At 42.9% G+C, this 19,404-nt stretch overlaps 1 protein-coding gene across 1 annotated transcript in view; it reads left to right on the top strand.

Annotated features, from left to right (window-relative positions):
* OBSCN (obscurin, cytoskeletal calmodulin and titin-interacting RhoGEF) overlaps positions 1 to 19,404 on the top strand; it is a 498,370-nt gene that overhangs the window by 235,544 nt on the left and 243,422 nt on the right. The window contains exons 49-57 of the mRNA XM_085876584.1: positions 2,051 to 2,317; positions 2,509 to 2,778; positions 4,593 to 4,856; positions 5,028 to 5,303; positions 5,396 to 5,692; positions 5,803 to 6,075; positions 9,242 to 9,525; positions 13,124 to 13,318; positions 15,799 to 15,957. Coding sequence (XP_085732710.1) covers positions 2,051 to 2,317; positions 2,509 to 2,778; positions 4,593 to 4,856; positions 5,028 to 5,303; positions 5,396 to 5,692; positions 5,803 to 6,075; positions 9,242 to 9,525; positions 13,124 to 13,318; positions 15,799 to 15,957 — 2,285 coding nt within the window. The remainder of the gene's footprint in view (positions 1 to 2,050; positions 2,318 to 2,508; positions 2,779 to 4,592; positions 4,857 to 5,027; positions 5,304 to 5,395; positions 5,693 to 5,802; positions 6,076 to 9,241; positions 9,526 to 13,123; positions 13,319 to 15,798; positions 15,958 to 19,404) is intronic.

Raw genomic sequence — 19,404 nt, 5'->3', positions numbered from 1 at the left:
TTTCTTCAACGAAACTGAATATTACAAGGTGATCACACAAGTTCCCTTCCAAGGAACTGCAATGCAGGAGGAGGACATTCGGCCCATCAAGCCTGCACAATGGCTGCCAACCTCAGCTTGTTTGTCCGTGTTCTATCCTTTTAACACGCGGAGTGTAAAGTCAGCGAGGATGGAGCATGTACCATTTTTAAAGTCTTTCAGATAACTCATCAGGGGTTCAAACCACCGACCTCCCAGACTCAAAGCGGATGTGCGAACCATTATTAACCAGGCTGTGTGGCATAATGGTTATGGGGACACAGAGTTCGATATTCTACATTGTCGTTTCTTGTCAGGGAAGTCTTCTTCTTCTTCTTCTTCTTCTTCTTCTTCTTCTTCTTCTTCTTCTTCTTCTTCTTCTTGTTCGTCTCCTTCGTCTTCTTCTTCTTCTTGTTCGTCTACTTCGTCTTCTTCTTCTTCTTGTTCGTCTACTTCGTCTTCTTCTTCTTCTTGTTCGTCTACTTCGTCTTCTTCTTCTTCTTGTTCGTCTCCTTCTTCTTCTTCTTGTTCGTCTTCTTCTTCTCCTTCTTCTTCTTCTTCTTCTTCTTCTTCTTCTTCTTCTTCTTCTTCTTCTTCTTCTTCTTCTTCTTCTTCTTCTTCTTCTTCTTCTTCTTGTTCATCTCCTTCGTCTTCTTCGTCTTCGTCTCCATCTCCATCTCCATCTCCGTCATCTTCTTCATCTCCGTCTCCATCTCCGTATTCCTTTTTCTCTTCTTCTTCTTCTTCTTCTTCTTCTTCTTCTTCTTCTTCTTCTTCTTCTTCTTCTTCTTCTTCTTCTTCTTCTTCTTCTTCTTCTTCTTCTTCTTCTTCTTCTTCTTCTTCTTCTTCTTCTTCTTCTTCTTCTTCTTCTTCTTCTTCTTCTTCTTCTTCTTCTTCTTCTTCTTCTTCTTCTTCTTCTTCTTCTTCTTCTTCTTCTTTTCTTCATCTTTTTATTCTTCTTCTTCTTTTTATTTTTCTTCTTCTTTTTCTTCTTCTTCTTTTTCTTTTTCTTTTTCTTCTTCTTTTTCTTCTTTTTCTTTTTCTTCTTATTTTTTCTTTTTCTTTTTCTTTTGCTTCTTTTGCTTTGTCTTCTTCTTCTTCTTCTTCTTCTTCTTCTTCTTCTTCTTCTTCTTCATCGCCATGTTCTTCTTCGTCTTCCTCTTCGTCTTCGTCTTCCTGTTCGTCTTCATCTTCTTTTTCTTCGTCGTCGTCTCCTTCGTCTTCTTTGTCTCCGTCTTCCTCTTTCTCTTCTTCTTCTTCTTCTTCTTCTTCTTCTTCTTCTTCTTCTTCTTCTTCTTCTTCTTCTTCATATTCTTATTCTGATTCTTCTTTTTCTTCTTATTTTTCTTCATCTTTTTCTTCTTCTTTTTCTTTTTCTTTTTCTTCTTCTTTTACTTCTTCTTCTTCATATTCTTCTTCTTCTTCTTCTTCTTTTTCTTCTTATTTTTCTTCATCTTTTTCTTCTTCTTTTTCTTTTTCTTCTTATTTTACTTCTTGTTTGTCTTTTTCGTCTTCTTCTTCATCGTCGTGTTCTTCTTCGTCTTCGTCTTCGTCTTCCTCTTCATCTCCATCTCCTTTTTCTTGGTCTTTGTCGTCGTCGTCATCTTCTTCTTCTTCGTCTCCTTCTTCGTCGTCTCCTTCTTCTTCGTCTCCTTCTTTTTCTTCTTTTTCTTCATCTTTTTCTTCATCTTTTTCTTCATCGTCGTCTCCTTCTTCATCGTTGTCTCCTTCCTCTTCATCGTCTCCTTTTTCTTCCTCTCCTTCTTCGTCTTTTTCTTCGTCTTTTTCTTCGTCTTTTTCTTCGTCTTTTTCTTCGTCTTCTTCATCTTCTTATTTTCCTCTTCTTCTTCTTCTTCTTATTTTTTTTTTTCATCTTCTTCTTCTGTTGATCAAAAGTAGTATAACCAGAGTTGCCATGATTAACTAACTACCCCTCAAAAACCATCACAGAACCATCAATAATTAATCATTGTGTCCTTCCGTGTTGTTCACATTAAGTTTGATGTAATGAAATTCTGGTGTCTGTTTTCAGAAAAAATTGGCTTGTTTGAGGAGACATTGAAGACACAGACGTTGGAAGAAAAGACGGAAGCTGTGCTGGATTGTCGGTTGTCCCGAGGAGATGTGCCCGTGACGTGGCATAAAGGAGACATCGTTTTATACTCCAACACCAAGTACACCATAATCAGGGATAATGGCCTGGCTCGACTTATCGTGCGATATCTCCAGGTGGAGGACAGTGGGGAATACGCCTGTGTGAGCAAGCATGACCGCACTGTCGCCCAACTTTCCGTGATAGGTTTGTCCGCCATTCTTTTGCTGAATTGTTAAATCCCTCCATCTTCCTTATTGCCTTCAAGCATTCCTTCCCCTACTATCTTTGCTCTTTGAATTTAATGAGGGCACCATGTACCTGTTGTGGTAAACGTGACATCTATTGATGTCATTGTGTGGTGTTGTCACTCTCTTTGGCCGATGTGTTTTCGACAGAGCGAGATATCCGCATTGTGAAACCTTTAGAAGATGTGGAGGTTCTTGCAGGGGGTTCAGTGTCTTTCTCTGCTGAGTTTTCCCACAACGACGTGGATGAGGCACGCTGGTGGCTCAGTGAGGTGCAAATCCAGGATGGTGATCCCTACCATGTCACCATTGAAGGTCCCATCCACCGGCTGTTCATTGACCGTGTGGACCTTCACGATGCTGGTCGGGTTTCCCTGGAGGCCATAAATGCCTGGACAGAGGCATTGCTTACTGTGAAACGTATGAATTTGGGGTTTCTGGCATTGTCATCAGGAAGTTTAACTATAAAGCGATGGAATTTATCATGCTATTGAATAAATAAGAACTCTCTGTTAAATATTTGCTGCTATAGTCATGTAACTTTCCCTCATCCCTGCCTATTACTCATGAGAGATGTTTAAATGCTCTCACAATTTATTTGTTTTTAGATCCTCGTGGAGGATCTCTAAGTCTTACTCACGTTGTTGTTCTTGTGGACTTTTTTGTTTCACAGTCTACACTTTTCATCGAAACTTCCTGAAACTTGGTATATATATGTAAAAATACCCTGCGCAGACAGGAGCCATCTCCGATTTTGAAAATTCTTCCTTGAAAAAAAAGTTATGACGTCAAAATATCTCTGCTAATGGAAATCGCCAAAATGTTATATCCGAAACTCGGCAAGCTTTTTGAATTCTGTTTGTGGGAATCGAACAGGGCATTAGCAGAGATGAATTACCGCACATATGATACATCACTATGACGTCATATAAATTTTTATGACGTCATTCCTATTTTTTGACATTTTTTGTTTCACAACCCAGAGTTTTCATCGGATCTTCGTGAAACTTGCCATGTATATGCAGAAAGCCCACGCGCAGGCAGCAACCATCTCCGATTTTGGAAATTCTTCCTAGAAAAAAAAGTTGACGTCAAAATATCGCCGCTAATGGAAATCGCCGATACCATTATCTCCGAAACTAGACAAGCTTTTTGAATTTTGTTTGTGGGAATTAAGCCGGGCATTAGCACAGATAATTTATCGCAAACCTGATGCATCACAATGACGTCATATTCGTTTTTATGACGTCATCATTAAGAGGACGAGGATCTTCGCTCATCTGAGCTTGTTAAAAATATTTTTTAAGAACATGTTCTATGTCGCCACCAATTTGCCGATGCGATTCCTCCGTATGAGAGAATAGTTCATTCTCTGCAACACGTCGCCTCCACAATGATCAAGTTGCACGATAACGGATCTTTCACCCTCAGCTCCAGGAGAGTTTTTGTCGTCTTTGTGAGGAGAATTCACTCCTCCAGCATCCCCATTGAAAGGAGTCACATGGATTTACGTTTGGATTATGAGTAGGTCACGTCACTCCACCATCTTCCCTGTCTGGAAACTTCAGAAAAATTACGTCGTATTCAAAAATTTAACGGAGAAAGACGAGAACTCTCAACACATTGGAAACAGCACCATTTTGTGTCAACATTCATGTTCCCTTGACATAGCTCGTACTCCACGTATGTGGTTACAAAGCGCCGCTGCACCACACTCACAATGTCTCGGCAAATAGCGACACCATCTGATCGTTTGTTCTGTTGACGGCCTTCGGTTGTCACTTTTTTTTCTTCTTTGCTTCATTCATGATTGTACGATTCGAAGGATGTTACTCAAAAGTCACGATCGCTGTTCGCCAACCTTCAAAGAAAAGAAACCCATCATGATTTTCTGGTCTTCCGTCCACATTTCTGTTTTTAAAATCTGTTCATCTCCGGACTTGCTCTTGCATTTCAGCAATAGACCCGATGTGAGCGGTGCGAGAGAAACGAAGAACTATCCGATCGGAAAGGAGAAGATATCGCAACAACGTTTTCACAACAGGCCAACGCGCAGCCCAATAAAATGTGATAGCAAGAAGGTCACGAGTGTCGACTTGTTTATTCCAGTAATAAATGATCAAACAATCAAAGTGTAAAGAACTGCTGTATTCTCCTCGTATAAGACCATCCTTTCAGATAACGAGAAGTGTTATGATATTAATTTTCTGTTTTTGTGGCTTTCATACCACCAGGGAGGCCTGTGGAGGTGGTTAAGCCTTTGGAGGACATGGTTGTTGAAGAAACCATGGAGGTGACGCTGGAATGTGAACTCACAGAGGAAGCGACTGCCACCTGGTGCAAAGACGGCATATTGCTCCAGCCTGGAGATCGGTTTGTGATGGAGCAAGATGGCTGTGTCGCTCGACTGACGATTCGGCAAGCGTCTCCGGATGATGGCGGCCTTTACATGCTCCAGGTTGGAGAGGCTGTTTCTTCAGCAATGTTGGGAGTCTCAGGTGAGGAGTCCTCAGAGAAACCATTTTGAATAAAGCTCCATGAATCTTGTCATCGGTCGGGCCCATTTTATCTTCTGAAATGAAATGGGCCAAACCCTCAGTCTATTTTTCCTAGTACCTCAACCGTTTCTCAATACTTGTTACAAGTCTTCTGCTTCTGCTGTTGTGCAGCCTGGCAAACCGATGTGGTAAACCCACTGCGAGATCTGGTTGTCGGTGTGGGAAAGCCAGCAAAGTTCCAATGTGACCTCAGCCATGAGCTTTCTATGTCTGAAGTCAATTGGTTCTTGAATGGGCATGGAATTGCAGATAAAGGGAGTGAGTGGGCAGCCTGGCGAGACGGTACAACATACTGTCTGGAAGTAGAAAGAGCAGCCCTGAATCATACTGGAGAGATCACCTTCGCTGCCCGTGATGCCATCACCGCTGCACACCTTAAAGTCTGCAGTGAGTGCATGTGCATATTCATCTGTACCACCATTATCGCACCTCCCGTTACTTCCACCCCATGATCATAACTTTGCTCCTTGTCCCATCAGTCCCTCCCGACCCTCCTGAGGACTTAGAAGTGTTGGAGAGGAACCACGAGTCTGTGACGTTAGCATGGTTCACACCATGTCGAGATGGTGGAAGTTCCATTCTGGGCTATTGGCTTGAGTTGCAGCCAGCCACTTGGGATTCCAACTGCTGGCTGCCATGTCAAGGCGAACCAATCCTCTCAACTGAATACACCGTGGACAACCTGCTCCCTGGAATTGAGTACTCATTCCGTGTGTCAGCCCTCAATCAACATGGTTGCAGCACTCCAGTGCAGCTCTCTAGTACTGTGCATCTTGGTGAGGCTCCAGTTGTCACATCCCTCATCTATTTCTTACTTTTAAGAACTGACCCTAACGTGCATATACATGTACGACACCGATTTCTGTTTTGCTTTCTTTGCCCTTAGAGCCTGTGCTGGAACTAGTTCGAAGCCTAGCGGAAGCGAAAACCATGGTGGGGCTGCCGGCACGGTTGGAATGTGAATTTTCACGAGCAGATGCCGCCGTAACTTGGCATTACAATTTACATCATGAAGTGCGAAGTTCCACCGACTTGCATTTCGAAGCCGAAGGTGGGGTGCGCACCCTCGTTTTTGAGGCCTGTCAACTTCATCATGCGGGTCTGTACACATGCCAGGCTGGAGAGGCTCTGCAGACCTCTGCTCAACTCATCGTGCAAGGTGAAGATGCAGAAATGTTGATAATCAACGGCTATACATTGTCGTTATTTTGATCCAAGTCTTCCGATGTTGTTCAAGCAAAAACTAGCTGTGTCAATTAGAAGTTTTACATTGGACTTATAAGAATGAGAAAAGTATGAGGAAGCAAAAATCCAAAACTGTTACAAGCTGTCTCTTTAGATTTTCATTGTAGTTGGGGGGGGGGGCGGGGGCGGAATCTTAACATTCTTCTTTTTTAAAGGAGAAATCGATCTTGATAAACATATTCCTGACTCTCCAAATGTATGATAGCTACCGACTTGTGTGTTCTCCTACCTGTATATCCATCAGTGTTTGTGATGCCACTTTCCCTGCACGTACAGTGCCTACAGAAAGTGTACACCCCATTTCAAAATTTTCACCTTTTGTTACCTTGTAGCCTGGAATTAAATTACATTAAACCAAACTTTTTCCACCTTTATTTACACATCGTAAACCACAACTTCCAAATGAAAATCAAATTCCACAAATTTCAGAAAATTAATTAAAAATACAAAACTGGAATGCCTTGGTTGGATAGGTGTCCACCCTCCTGATACGAGCAATTGTAAATCATTGTAACCAATCACCTTCAAAATCACACACACCAAGTTAATTGGCCGCCATCTGTGATAAATTGTAGTGATTCTGATTATTTCAGAATAAAATCAGCTGTTCCTGTAGGTTTCCTCTGCTGGGTTGTGCAATTCGCAGCAAGGACTCAACCACGAGCACCAAGGAGCTTTTCAAAAGACCTCCGGGAGGAAGTTGTGGAAAGGCACAGATCAGGAGATGGGTGTAAAAATATTTCAAAACCCTTGAATATCCCTTGGAGCACAATCAGGACAATCATTAATAAGTGGAAGGGGGATGGTACCACCAAGACCCTGTCTCGATCAGACCATCCCTCCAAACTGGATGACCAAACAAGGGAGAGACTGATCAGGGAGGCCACCAAGATGCCAAAGGAAACTTTGAAAGAGCTACAGGCCTTTAGGGCAAAGACTGGAGACTGTGTGCATGTGCCAACAATATTCCAAGTACTCCACAAGGGTGGCAAGAAGGAAGCCATGACTGAAAAAGCCCACCTTGAGGAATGCAAAAAAGCCACTCCGAAGATTCTGAAGCCATGTGGCAAAAAGATTTGTGGTCTGACGAAACCAAGATGGAACTTTTTGGCCCAAATACAAAATGTTACGTTTGGCACAAACCCAACACAGCTCATCACCCAAAGAACACCATCCCGACTGTGAAGCCGAAGCATGGATGGAGCAAAATACAGAAAAATCAGAGAGGAAAACCTGCTGTCCTCTATAAGAAAGCTGAAATTGGGACGGAAGTTCACCTTAAAGCATGACAACGACCCGAAGCATGCAGTCAAAGCTACACTGGAGTGGCTAAGGTACAGAAAGATAAATGTCCTTGAGTGGCCCACTCAGAGCCCCGACCTAAATCCAGTCGAAAATCTGTCATGACTTATATTGTCCAATCAAGGTGTGCAAAGTTGGTAGAGAGCTATCCCAACACTCACAGCTGTAATTGGTGCTTCCACCGAGTATTAACTCAGGGGGGGGGGGAGGGAGGGGGAGTGTTGGACACTTATCCAGCCAAGATATTCGAGTTTTGTATTTTTAATAAATTTTCTGAAATTTGTACAATTTGTTTTTCATTTGGAAGTTAGTTGTGGTTTTACGATGTGTAAATAGAGGTGCAAAAAGTCCGCTTCAAGGCAATTTTATTCCAGGATATAAAGCCACAAAAGATACTTCGACATGTGAAACACTCACAACGGCCATTTTGGAAAATGTCCCCGATCGGCCATTCCCCATAATTTTTCAAAATGTGGAGAAGCTAAATTTAAAGGTTATATCCCAAGGTACGTAAATCCACCGTCAGCATCAGTTCTCTGCATAAGAGTCACAGGATTCTGAAAGCAACCCGACTCCATCCGTTCTACCCGTTCGCGTCGACCTGGCTCGTTTGAAAATGTTATTCTTGCCCTCTTCACATCGTATTAAGACTTTTTTTCCCATTGTTCAAACGCTGTTCATTGCTATAACCATTTACTTCTTTCAATGTTTATAACCTTCCTTACCTTGAGGGTCTTCACTCTTTTGCCACTTTTTCTGAGTTACTTTCTTCTGTTTGAAGACTTCCTGGACTCTAATATTCCAGCAACATGTTTCTCGTTCCTCTTGAAAACCTCCCCGTGGTTATTTCACAAACATTTCTGGGTTTCGTCACTCATTGCTCGTTTGAATCCACTTCCCATTCACTGTACATCTTCAGAAGTTACAAACTTCATCTCGTATTTCAGATCCTGTTGAAATTTCTCTCTTATTTTCGCAGATTTATGTTTCTTTATTCTTTTCTGTATTCTTTCCCATCGTTGTACTGACATTGATCGTTCCTCGCCAGGATTGTTTTGTTCCTTTTTGGAACTCCAACTGGAATCAATGAGCAAGCCAATGTCAGGCTGGTCACCATCACAACTACAGGACAGTTAATTTGCCTGTCAGCTCACTGACACCAACCATTTTCTTTCAGGGATCGGACCTTTCACCTTTGGTACCCACGGTTTATGTATGTACGTATGTATGTATGTATGATTGTAGGTATACGTATATATTCATGTCTCTGACTTTCTCTGACTTCCTTAATTATCCTTATTGTTCCCACCTTCCTGTGGGGTTGACTGGAAAAGGTTTTTGGTCCCGATCTTTCACGAACGAGCTCGCTATGCCTGATTTTTGACCGAAATGTGTCCAGTATGCTCATGATAACTCACATACTCTTCAGGAAGGGACGCGTTGGGATATTTAAGTGTCACTAACTAATGCCAGCAGATGGTATACCCAACTTCACATCCATCTAAGGATTCTAAGGGATGGCACACTACACGATGCAAATCCTTGCTTGTGAAGTACATCCATCTGACATGTTATTGTTGTGAATTGAACCCCAGACCGGACAACTCAAAAGTAAGTCAGTGTGCTCCCTCTGCATCATCCTGTATGTGTGTTTTCGTTTGTTTGTTTGTTTGTTTTTTTTTGTTCAATGTTTTATCACATCAAGATGTTGCTTGAGTTCCTTAAACTCACTCATTTTTTTTTTTATCTTACATTCATGGAAATGTTGTTTTATCCAGGATTGCCTTCCGAGAACATGAGAGACATTGTGAGCCAGCCAGACGCTCTTTCCTTATCCCATGATGAAGTCAAAGCAACAATGGCAGCCAAAAAGAGCATGTGCTTGGAGCAGAAGATGACTTCCGTGCAGGAAGAGATTGAGGAAACTCAAACAACACCAAGGCCAGCCACAAAAGAAAGGACAGAGTCATCCGTGGGAAAGAAATTATCAGGAGATGGTGAACATCTATTAGGCAGTGAACGTGACCGTGATTGGTTGGAACGGGCAGCAACCACAATGCAGGTAATGGATCTTTCAAGTCACTTCCTCTTCGCTGCGAAGCTCAGTGGTGTTTGCTTTGGGTTTGTACCTCCGTTTAAAACGAGTGAAATGAATCATTTAGAAGATTTCGAATGATTCTCATTCAAATTTCAACATCACCGTAAGGCACGTCAAGTTGTTTAAACTTTATTGAAACAAGAAGACAATTTGTAATACCGGATACCACCGGGTGGCGCGACACGGGACACGTTTGCATTGAGAAAGTTGGGGTATTCCCCAATCTTCAACCCCTTCCCACAAACATGCGACACGGACAGAAAACATACTTGGGGTGCGCTTCAGCGAGATGCAAATTTTGGTTGGATTTGGTTTAGTTTTTTTTTTTTTTTAAGTTTTATTAAGCATATGCAAACAAACAAGGAGACAATACATCGTAAGTCATGTCGTGGAGGTACAGGAGACGATTCTGGATGGGAGGATAGGAAATGTGTGGAGAAGGACAACAGGATGCTATTAAGGGAGTTGGATGACTGATGGGATGTTCACACTGAGAGCTGGCGGAGAAGAGTTTGGAGGTACAAGGTGAAATGGCATTAGGATTTGTTGATCTTGAGAAGGCCGATGACGCTGTCCCAAGAGAGATGGTGATGGTGACACTGAGCTACGTGGGAGTGCCAGAAGCGGAAGTTAGGTTGACGGAAGGTGTTTACAAGCGAATGAAGGGAAGTGTTTTAGTTGGACCGAGGATGTCGGAGGAGTTCAGCATGAACACGTGGTTGAGGCAGGGGAAGCTCTGTCCAGCCGACTCATGTTTGTCATGGTAATGGAGCCGGTAAGCAGGAGGGTATAACTTCCTGGAGTATTCTGGAGAGGAAGTTGTGTGCAGACGATCTGGCTGTTGCGGTGGAGATCGAGTGGGAGATGCAGGAAGTATTGGGGGAGTGTAAGGAAGCATTCGGGAAGCATGGACTGAACACGAGTCTGGAGAAGACCGAGGTCATACGCCGTAGGTAAAGGCAGTAAAGATGAAAATTTATATCAGGTTCGAGGGGAAGGAGATCAGACGAGGAAATTGGTTGTGTGAATTGAGGGAATAATGTCCAGGAATAGTATTTTAGAGGTAGAGATGTGGAAGATACAGGTGGGGTGCTGATGCATGGAATGATGGCAGACAGGAAAATATCAAGAAAATTGAAAGGGAAGGTTCTGGTGTCTTGTGGAATGCGAGCCGACCGATATCGTCTGGAGACTGTGACATTAATAGAGGGTGAGTGGAATCCAATTTTATCATTCAGCAATCTCTAATTCACATTGAACAGAATCTTCAAAAATCTTTGATCACAACTCAAATGAAACAGGAAGTGTTGTTCTCACGAATCCATCGCGTTCACCAGTCGCATCAATTGATGACTCCTTGTCGGGTGTTCCTCGTCATTAACATCAGCTGTTCCTCTCTATACATCCGTAAAGCTAAAAAAAAAAAACTCACTTTTCGTCCGACAAAATACAGATCTATCAGGATTAACTGTTAGCTTAAAAGAAAATAACTGAAATTTCAGCAGAACATCACCAGAGTGTTGTGTTTCTGCATGAAGAAGGAAGTTTTTGTTTTTTTTGAGTGAAATAGCTCGCATCACTTGGTTACCAAGGTGTGGTAACCGAATCGAGATCAACAAGTACAGAGAAACATCATCTGTTATTGATAAACCCAGAAAGCCTGGTGTTGGCTTCGTGGTTCGGGTGGCGGCTTGGGATCCGAGGGTCCTGAGTTCAAGCCCCGTTGGCCGCTGAATTAATACACCAGGAGGTTGACTCGGCCTGTCATCCTTCCGAGGTCGGCAAAGTGAGTACCAGTGTGCTGGGCCGGGGGACACTGCATCAGCGGCATAGCCGCGTCCCAACCGATGATGCAACCAGCGGCCACAGGCTGCACTCGATAGAGAGATAAACCCAGAACTGGAAGAGCCAAAAAGCTGTCTAACAAGGATGAGCCATGTTTGAAGATAATATCGTGATGAAAGAACGAAGACCATCATCGAATGAACAAAACAAGTCACAGAAGGGTCAGGTGTCGTCGTCGTCGTCCATCCATCAACATTACGAAGGTCACTTTTTCAATCGGGACTTGAAGGACGTGTATAATGGCTGTCTTGAAGACCTGGAGGGAAGAATGAGATTAAAGAGAATGTCGAAGTTGGTTCCACAGGTGGAAAAAAAAGAAGAACAAATGAGTGGAGGTGAGCTGTGGATTTAGGTAGTTTAGGGAACGAATCCTGCATTTGGGTAGTCTCACCAGAAGGGGGTAAAGCCTGGTGTTGGCTTTACGGTTATGGTGGCTTCATTAAGATCTTTGGGTCTTGAGTTTGAGCCACTGTGGGTCGTTGATTTAACTCGGCCTGTCATCCTCCCAATGTCAGTGAAATGAGTACCAGTGTACTGGTAATGGAGGGGACTGCATCAGCAGCATAGTCATGCCTCCAGATATTGATGCAATCAGTAGCCACAGGCTGCACACGATTGTTTCCAGAAGGGGTTTGATGGTGGTACACATGCCCCCCCCGCAGATACCTTGGGGGGGGGGGAGACAAAGCATGGAGAGGGTAGAGGGTGCAAGTCCATGAAGGAGGTAGTGGAAGACAAAGAACACCAACCTGTGTGCGATGACAAAGTGATAGGCAGGTAGACTCAGCTTCATTGTGGGGGATTCCAATGATCTTGAAGGCCTTGGTTTCCACAGCATCACGTTGAGAAAGATGTGAGGCAGGAGAGTTAGCCCAGAGGGGGAGAGCAGTTCCACAGAAAGCTGTGGATGAAGGTCTTGTAGGTGGATAGGAGTTCAAGTGTGACAAGGAAGGACTTTGCATGACCGAGGATGCCCAGTCGGCAGCTGGCTTTGGAGACCAACTTTGAAATTTGGTTTGCGCAGGAAAGATCATGGCTGACAGTGAGACCCAAGAAGTGTATCGGAGGGTTCACCACATGGCCCTTTTGGTGGGTGCATATCCTCAAGTGGTGTTGGAAAATTGATGGTGTATTGACTTCAGCAAGGAACAAGCAAATTTTAATCTACGATGCTATCCCCAGTGGTGCGAGGCTTATTGATCAAAACTTCATCTCACGACTAGTTAATGATCCAAAAACAATCAGCTGGAAAAAAAAAAAATCAAAACTTATTTGCAAAAGAAAGAACAAGCTGGAGCTCTTCAACGCATGGAATGGCCCACTGAAAGCCCAGACCTCAATATAATTGAAGCCGTTTGGGACTTTTTGGACAAAGAAAAAGTAACGAATCATCCCAGAAACTTTGATTGGCCTTGGAAGGTCTTGGAAGACGTGTGGAACACCATTCCACATGAGTTGATACCAAAATTATTTGAAAGTGTACCTGGACGAATTCCAATGGTTTTGAAGGAAAAGTGTGGACATACTCGCTGTTCGTTGATATCAAGGTATATTGTGTATAAATATGATTGCAGTGTTTGAATAAGATTTTCTTTTTCATAAATGTGTATGATATGCACTATGCATCAGAGTCGAGCAGGAAATTGCAAAATGTCAAAAAATTCATGTTTGCTCAACTGATAGTCCGGTTGAACAGAATATATTATCTGCTTTACAGGTGGCATTTGAAGGACTCCCATTGCGGAAGGAGTTTCACCGTCCAAGCTATGAGCAGGAGACTGAGCAGGCGATGGATCGAAAACAAGGACCAGAGGTTCCGTTGCTGAAGCCCACACGCACCAGCTTGCAGCAGTTTCTCATTTCACAGCAGTCAACTGATGAGACTGAAGATTCGTACGCCAGTGCGGACGAGGTACCGCATTCTTTAACCGACACTTGTCCATTTCTAAAAATTTATTTACTTATTTTTTTTTATTTAAATCCGGTCACATCAAATGTGTCTGTTGCTTGTATTAATTGATGGTGAGCAAAAATGCTGCATTGAAGTTTATTTATTTCATGGCGCGACCAATTAATGGCATTTTCCTGGATAAATTGTGCAGACGGTTGTTTCACAGATATCTGGACTGCCGTTCTTCAAAAAGACGAAAATGTCGGTCAGTTTTGTGATAAATCCTCCTGCGACTGATATTACCAAAACCATCAGGAAGGACCTTTTACACTTTATCTGGAGAGAGTCGGAAGGTTACTCTTAGCACCACTGTCGTCATCATTCGAGCCGGACAGCGCGTTTGTTGCTGCATTTTAATCTTATCTGCCCTTTCTGACGTTACTCAGGAACCTTGAAACTGAGACATTTGTGCTTCGCTTCACTTCGAGTTGATGCATTCAACGTTTGCTGCCTCGAATGAACTAACTGAAAAAAAAAAATACATAAACATTGAGCTCCAAATTATTGTTGTTTTGTTTCTTTTTTTTTGTTTCTGCCATATCCATTGTAAAGAGTTATGGGTACCATTTGATAGTGCAGTGGGTCGAAGATATGCCTGGTGTTGGTTTAATGGTTAGGGCGGTGAGCTTGAGATTCTAGGATCCTGAGTTCAAATCCCGCTTGGCTATTGAATTAACACCAGGTGTCGTTGACGAAGCCTGTCATCCTCCTGAGATCGGCAAAATGAGTGCCAGCTTGCTGGTATCCCGTGTCGGAGTGGCGATCCGTCCAGGATTGTGCCCAATAGCCAAGGAGACTGCTTAGGCAGCAACAATGCTCTGCACAGGGTATGATCCCAATGGGTAGAAGATGGTGGTACTTCTGGTATTCCCCAAGGAGTTTTATATATCCATCATGGAATGAATATTTTCTGTGTTTTCAGTGTGCATCTCCTTGGCAGATGACCTCACTGTGGTCACAACCTGCGACACAACCTATGTATTTTTCGCCTCCTCTGTCCACTCAACGACCTCACCCTTTCTCACATCTCACACGTCTATGCGGTGAAAGCTGGGTGTGATGATAAAAAAATAATAACCCATGGCTCAGATTACATTATCTTATCTCTCTCGTTGACCTCGAGCCGTGTCTGTCCCGTGCTCCCTTTTCATTGAATAAGATTATATAGATAACATTCAGAGTGGTTCTGAACAGACGATTTACTTTTATATCTGTTGCCTCAGTTTTGTCGTGTGTGTGTGTGTGTGTGTGTGTTTTTCTTAGTTAGTATCTCCATATGCGTGTTTCAGAAGGTGGAACAGAGCCCCCCCCCCCACCCCAGGTCCTAAATTATCCACCTCCATTTCAGTAAGAGATCATGACTCGTGGACCAGTTTGTGAAGGTTTCTTGTTCTCAAAGTTTTGTTCTGAGAACTCTTTTGAGGATCGTCACTGATCCCCAGATAGCTTCCAACGGCAGTTCGTTTGTATCAATATTCCCAGGGATGGTTTTTAAGATCTCTGTAAGGTTATTTTTTTATCATTCCCGTTGCTTCAATGATTACTGGAACAATTTGGGATCTCTTCATCTTCCAGGGTCTTTTCACTTCATTTTTGAGATCTTGGTGTTTGGCCATTTTCTTTATTTCTGCGTTGTTTAGGCCAAAATCGCTGGGAACTGAAACCTCATTTCGCAATGCCTTATTTTCTTGTTTTGTCCCTCATTGCTAGAGCCAGTCGCAATGCTTTGTTTTCTCTGCTCATGCTCAATGGGATCATCATGCTGTACGTGAGCATTACTTCCTTGTTTTCAATGATTGCTTTTGGTTCATGTTTCCACAAGTTTTCTGGAACCAGGATATTGAAACATTTCCAGATGTGCCGGTGGATTACTCTTCATACCTTGTTGTGCCTTTGGGTGTACAGCTGTTCTGACATGAGTGTTTTTTTACATCCTGATAGGAGGTGGCTCGTACTTTCTGTTTCTGCTGTTTTGTCGTTTTCCCAGTTATTTTGTCGTATGTCTGTCCGGGCCATGACTTTTTCTCTTTTTTTACCAATTGAGTTTTTATCATCAAATTTTCAACAAAGCTTAATTACAAGAAAATGGAAAAGACAACTTATTAATTTGGTCAATAGGTCAAAGGTCAATGTCACATAAAATCGTCAGTTTTCTTGCAATTGACCTGAAATTTTCATTATCATTTGAGCTTTTGTTATCAAATTTTTAATCAAAGTTTTATCATGAGAATATGGAGAATGCAAATTTATAATTTTGGTCAAAAGTTCAAAGGTACCGCTTCGAATACGAAAGAAGAGGAAGTCTGAATACAAAGCAGATGGGCTTTGCATGTTCAGATGCTTTCCAGTTTTCATTTGTCGTGTCGATTGCTTTTTTCGACCTCACTGGTTTTCACTTACTTTTCTCTTGTGTTTTCTCTCCTGTCAATCTTATCTACCAGCCATATGAGGATGCTCCACTCGCGTCGGATCAGGCGCAGAAACCCTTGCTCTCAAAGCAAATATTTCAAGAAGATGAAAGTTTCATTTACATCAAGTTTGTGGATGTAGCAGAAGCACAATGGGCTGCAGACCATTTCCGACAGCTTTTCACCCTTCAGGTAATTCACTCAGAATGACCAATTAATTGTTAGATTTTTTTTACATTTATACTTAAACTATAAATATATGTTACAACTCTTTTTCTCATTAAAATGCTTTTATGTGAGATACATTGATTGAATTCATTGAATCCTCATTAACCTCCGCCATCGAAGATCGGAGGTTCCTGTTTTCACCCCTTTCTGTTTGTTTGTTTGTTTGTTTGTTTGTGAACAGTATTACGGAAAAACTCCTTGACGGATTCCGACAAAACTTGGTGGGAGGGTTAGGTATGGTCCAAGGATCATGCCATTAAATTTTGGACTTGGTCCCCCCCCCCCCAAAAAAAAAGTTGCTGGAGAAATTTTTTTTTTGTTTTTGCATTTCTACATGTTTTAAGTGATTTCCAACCCCCACCCCCCCAAAAAAAAAATTGTTAGAGGAATTTTTTTTTTGCATTTCTACATGTTTTAAGTGATTTCCAACCCCTGCAAAAAAATTGAGAAAAATTTTTTTTTGGCATTTCTACATATTTTAAGTGATTTCCAACCTCCCCCCCCCCCAAAAAAAAAATTGTTTGAGAAAAAAAAATTTTGCAACTTTTTTTTTCAACAAAATTTCGATTTCTTTTTTTCTTTGCATTTCTACATGTTTTAAGTGATTTCCAACCCCCCCACCCCCCCCCAAAAAAAAATGGAGAAAAGAACTATAACTCTGTCAGCACTGTTGACATCATATTTAATGAATAAGATATACGGTTCACTTGAGTGACCCAGCAGTATTGGCGGCGGAGGTTTTGCACTCTCCCGAGTGCTCCCCCTTTAGTTTTATGATTGAGATACTCTCCTGATTGGCATGGATCTGTTGAACTATAGTAGAAATGCCCTATCTAAACGTGATATTCTTTCTCCACACACACTCCATTTATTGAACAAATATTTGATAAATATTTGATCACAAACTTGCTAACCTGGTTACTACCACAAGCTGGGCTTCAACATGATCCTGGAGGTCCAACTGACAATCCCAAAGCCATATTTCTGATGGTCTAAATGACCCATTTCACTTTGATTCAATCACAAGGGTTGCAGAATAGTGAACCCTTGAAATTTCGACAGAAAATATTCTGTATGTAAGCTCAACTGATGATGAATTCATGATGGATGCACATGCAGAAATATATTAAAACAGCACAAAGATGGAAAGCCATGACCAAGGTTCGTGAGATCCTCATCCATGAGCGGTTGTTTGATGATGACCGTGCACTTGTTACACACACCCTTCACCGATGTCCAGCACATCACCGACTGATTTGTACAGGCAGCACAAAGATCCGTGCTATCTATAAACCTTAAGAAGACTCGGACTGAGAATTTTGAACTCTCCACTCGCCATCAGAGTGGCCAACACTCCACTGAATAACGTGGTCAGATCCTGTTACCTTGGGAGCACGTTGTCACAGAACATGATGGTTGAAGATGAAAGCGGTGCAGGATGCTCGACTAGCTATTTCGGGTCAGCACTACCATTGGGAAGTTCATAAAAACGTTGTGGAATGATCATGGGATCAGCCTCCGGACAAGGCTCAACGTTTAACTTGCAGTTGTCCTCACCACTTTATTGAATGCAATTCACTGGAAAAAGTTGGGAGTGGAGGTGAGATGGAGTAGAGTTGATGGAAGAGGGAAGCACAAAACAGTGGGGAACAGACATGAGGAGATCTGTGGAAGGGAGAGGGATAGAGCGGGGTACATGGGGTGAACAAGATGGACACTACAGGGACTTTCAGGAAGGAAAGCAGGGAATTTGAAGGAGGAGGGTTTGGGGTGAATTAACGGGGGTAGAAAAGATCAAGGATTTGGATGAGGCACGATAAGAGATGGTGGTGAGCAGCTGTTCTGAAGACCTGGTGGGAGGAGTGGGATTGAAAAGAGTGTGGGAGTTTGTTCCAAAGGTGGGGGAAAAAAAGAGGAATGAAAGAGTGAAGGTGAGCAGTCATTCGTGATTTTGGTGGTTTTACCAGAAGGGGGATGCTGGAGAACCTTGAGCACCCTGCGGAAATATGGATGGGACATATTACAGACAGAGCAGGGGGTCGAGGCCAGAGAGGAGAACGGTAGAAGACAAAAAGACCACCGACCTACCTGCGGTGAGAAACACCCAAAGGCTCAGCCTCGTTCAGTCACATGGTCGTCATCAGGAATTTTCTCTTTGAGAAAAGTAAAAGGCCGAATCTTCAGGGTGGACTCGTCGACCCCCTCCCCCCCCCCGTTAAAAGATATCCCTCCATCTCTTACCCTTTTCCCTTCTCTCAAACCTCTTTCTGCCGTATTTTCCTTTCACTTCTCTCGAGCTCCATTTCTATATTCTCACCACTACTTCCCTCAACATCATTTATCCAATTTTCTCACCTGCTCGGATAGCATAGAGGTATCTGCACTCACCTCTGAGCTGACGAGACTGGGTGTGAATCTTGGCCCAGCTATAAACTGCCATCCTGGTGTTTCACATGCACTGTCCCTTGGATGGACATGACACTGGGTATCCTGTCTGCGTGTACATTGATAAATGTCAATATTTTAAATCCAATTCACTCTGCTGGGACCGAGTTTTTATGTCAGCCCAAACCATGAAAGGCCCACTTCCTACATGGCAGCAGCAAAAAGCTTCACATGTTGACATCCTGATTTTAAGAGACTTGAATTGACAATAGAATGCCCACAAAATGTATCCCTGTTCTTATCCCACTCTAACAGTACTGGAAATGAAAATGTGAGGAGTGGATATATACCTTAAGCTTATGCCAAAGCCAAAGCTACTTATATGCCTGATTATTATTATTATTATTATTTTTTTATACACCACCATGTAGCACAAATGCAAAGGGGAACTCGAGGGGAAAACAAATATCATGGTGCTGGACACAAATACGTGAGTGAACTTGGCTGTTCGGGAATCAAATATCATATTATATTATATTACTGGCAAATAAAACCCGTCGCTTCACTGAAGGGAATATTAAATTTGGGGTGGAGGGGGGCGAGGAGTGGTGGGGGAGCGAGGAGGGGGTGAGGAAAGAGGAGCTATGAAGTGGGGGAGAGTGAGGAAAGGAGGGAGAGGGAGGCCTTCACCACCCATCGTCATCGACTCCAGGAGGAGGGAGGGAGCAAGGAGGATGGGGAGGAATAGGGGGTGTTCTGCACATGAGTTTGATAGGAGGACTTGAGGGAAAGTGGTGGGTGGGATGGTCCCCTTATGCTGACATGAGCACAATTGTGCATGTTAAAAGAAAACAGCATGTGCAAGCTGGTCATGCCAAGCAACACCCAGACACCACCCAGAGACGTCCGTGGGGGGTGGAGGTAAGCGTGAGGGAAGGGGAAGGGAAGGAAGGGCGTTTTCCTTCAATCGTCAAAAAATCCGCGCCATTGTTCGTGCCTTATTTAATTTCCACACAGACTACATGC

Source organism: Eptatretus burgeri, chromosome 4, assembly GCF_056783735.1.
Source record: "Eptatretus burgeri isolate ZD-2024b chromosome 4, Ebu_testis_v1, whole genome shotgun sequence".
Taxonomy (NCBI): Eukaryota; Metazoa; Chordata; class Myxini; order Myxiniformes; family Myxinidae; genus Eptatretus; species Eptatretus burgeri.
The sequence above is the reverse complement of the archived record's forward strand: the minus strand, read 5'-3'. Positions and strand labels throughout refer to the sequence as shown.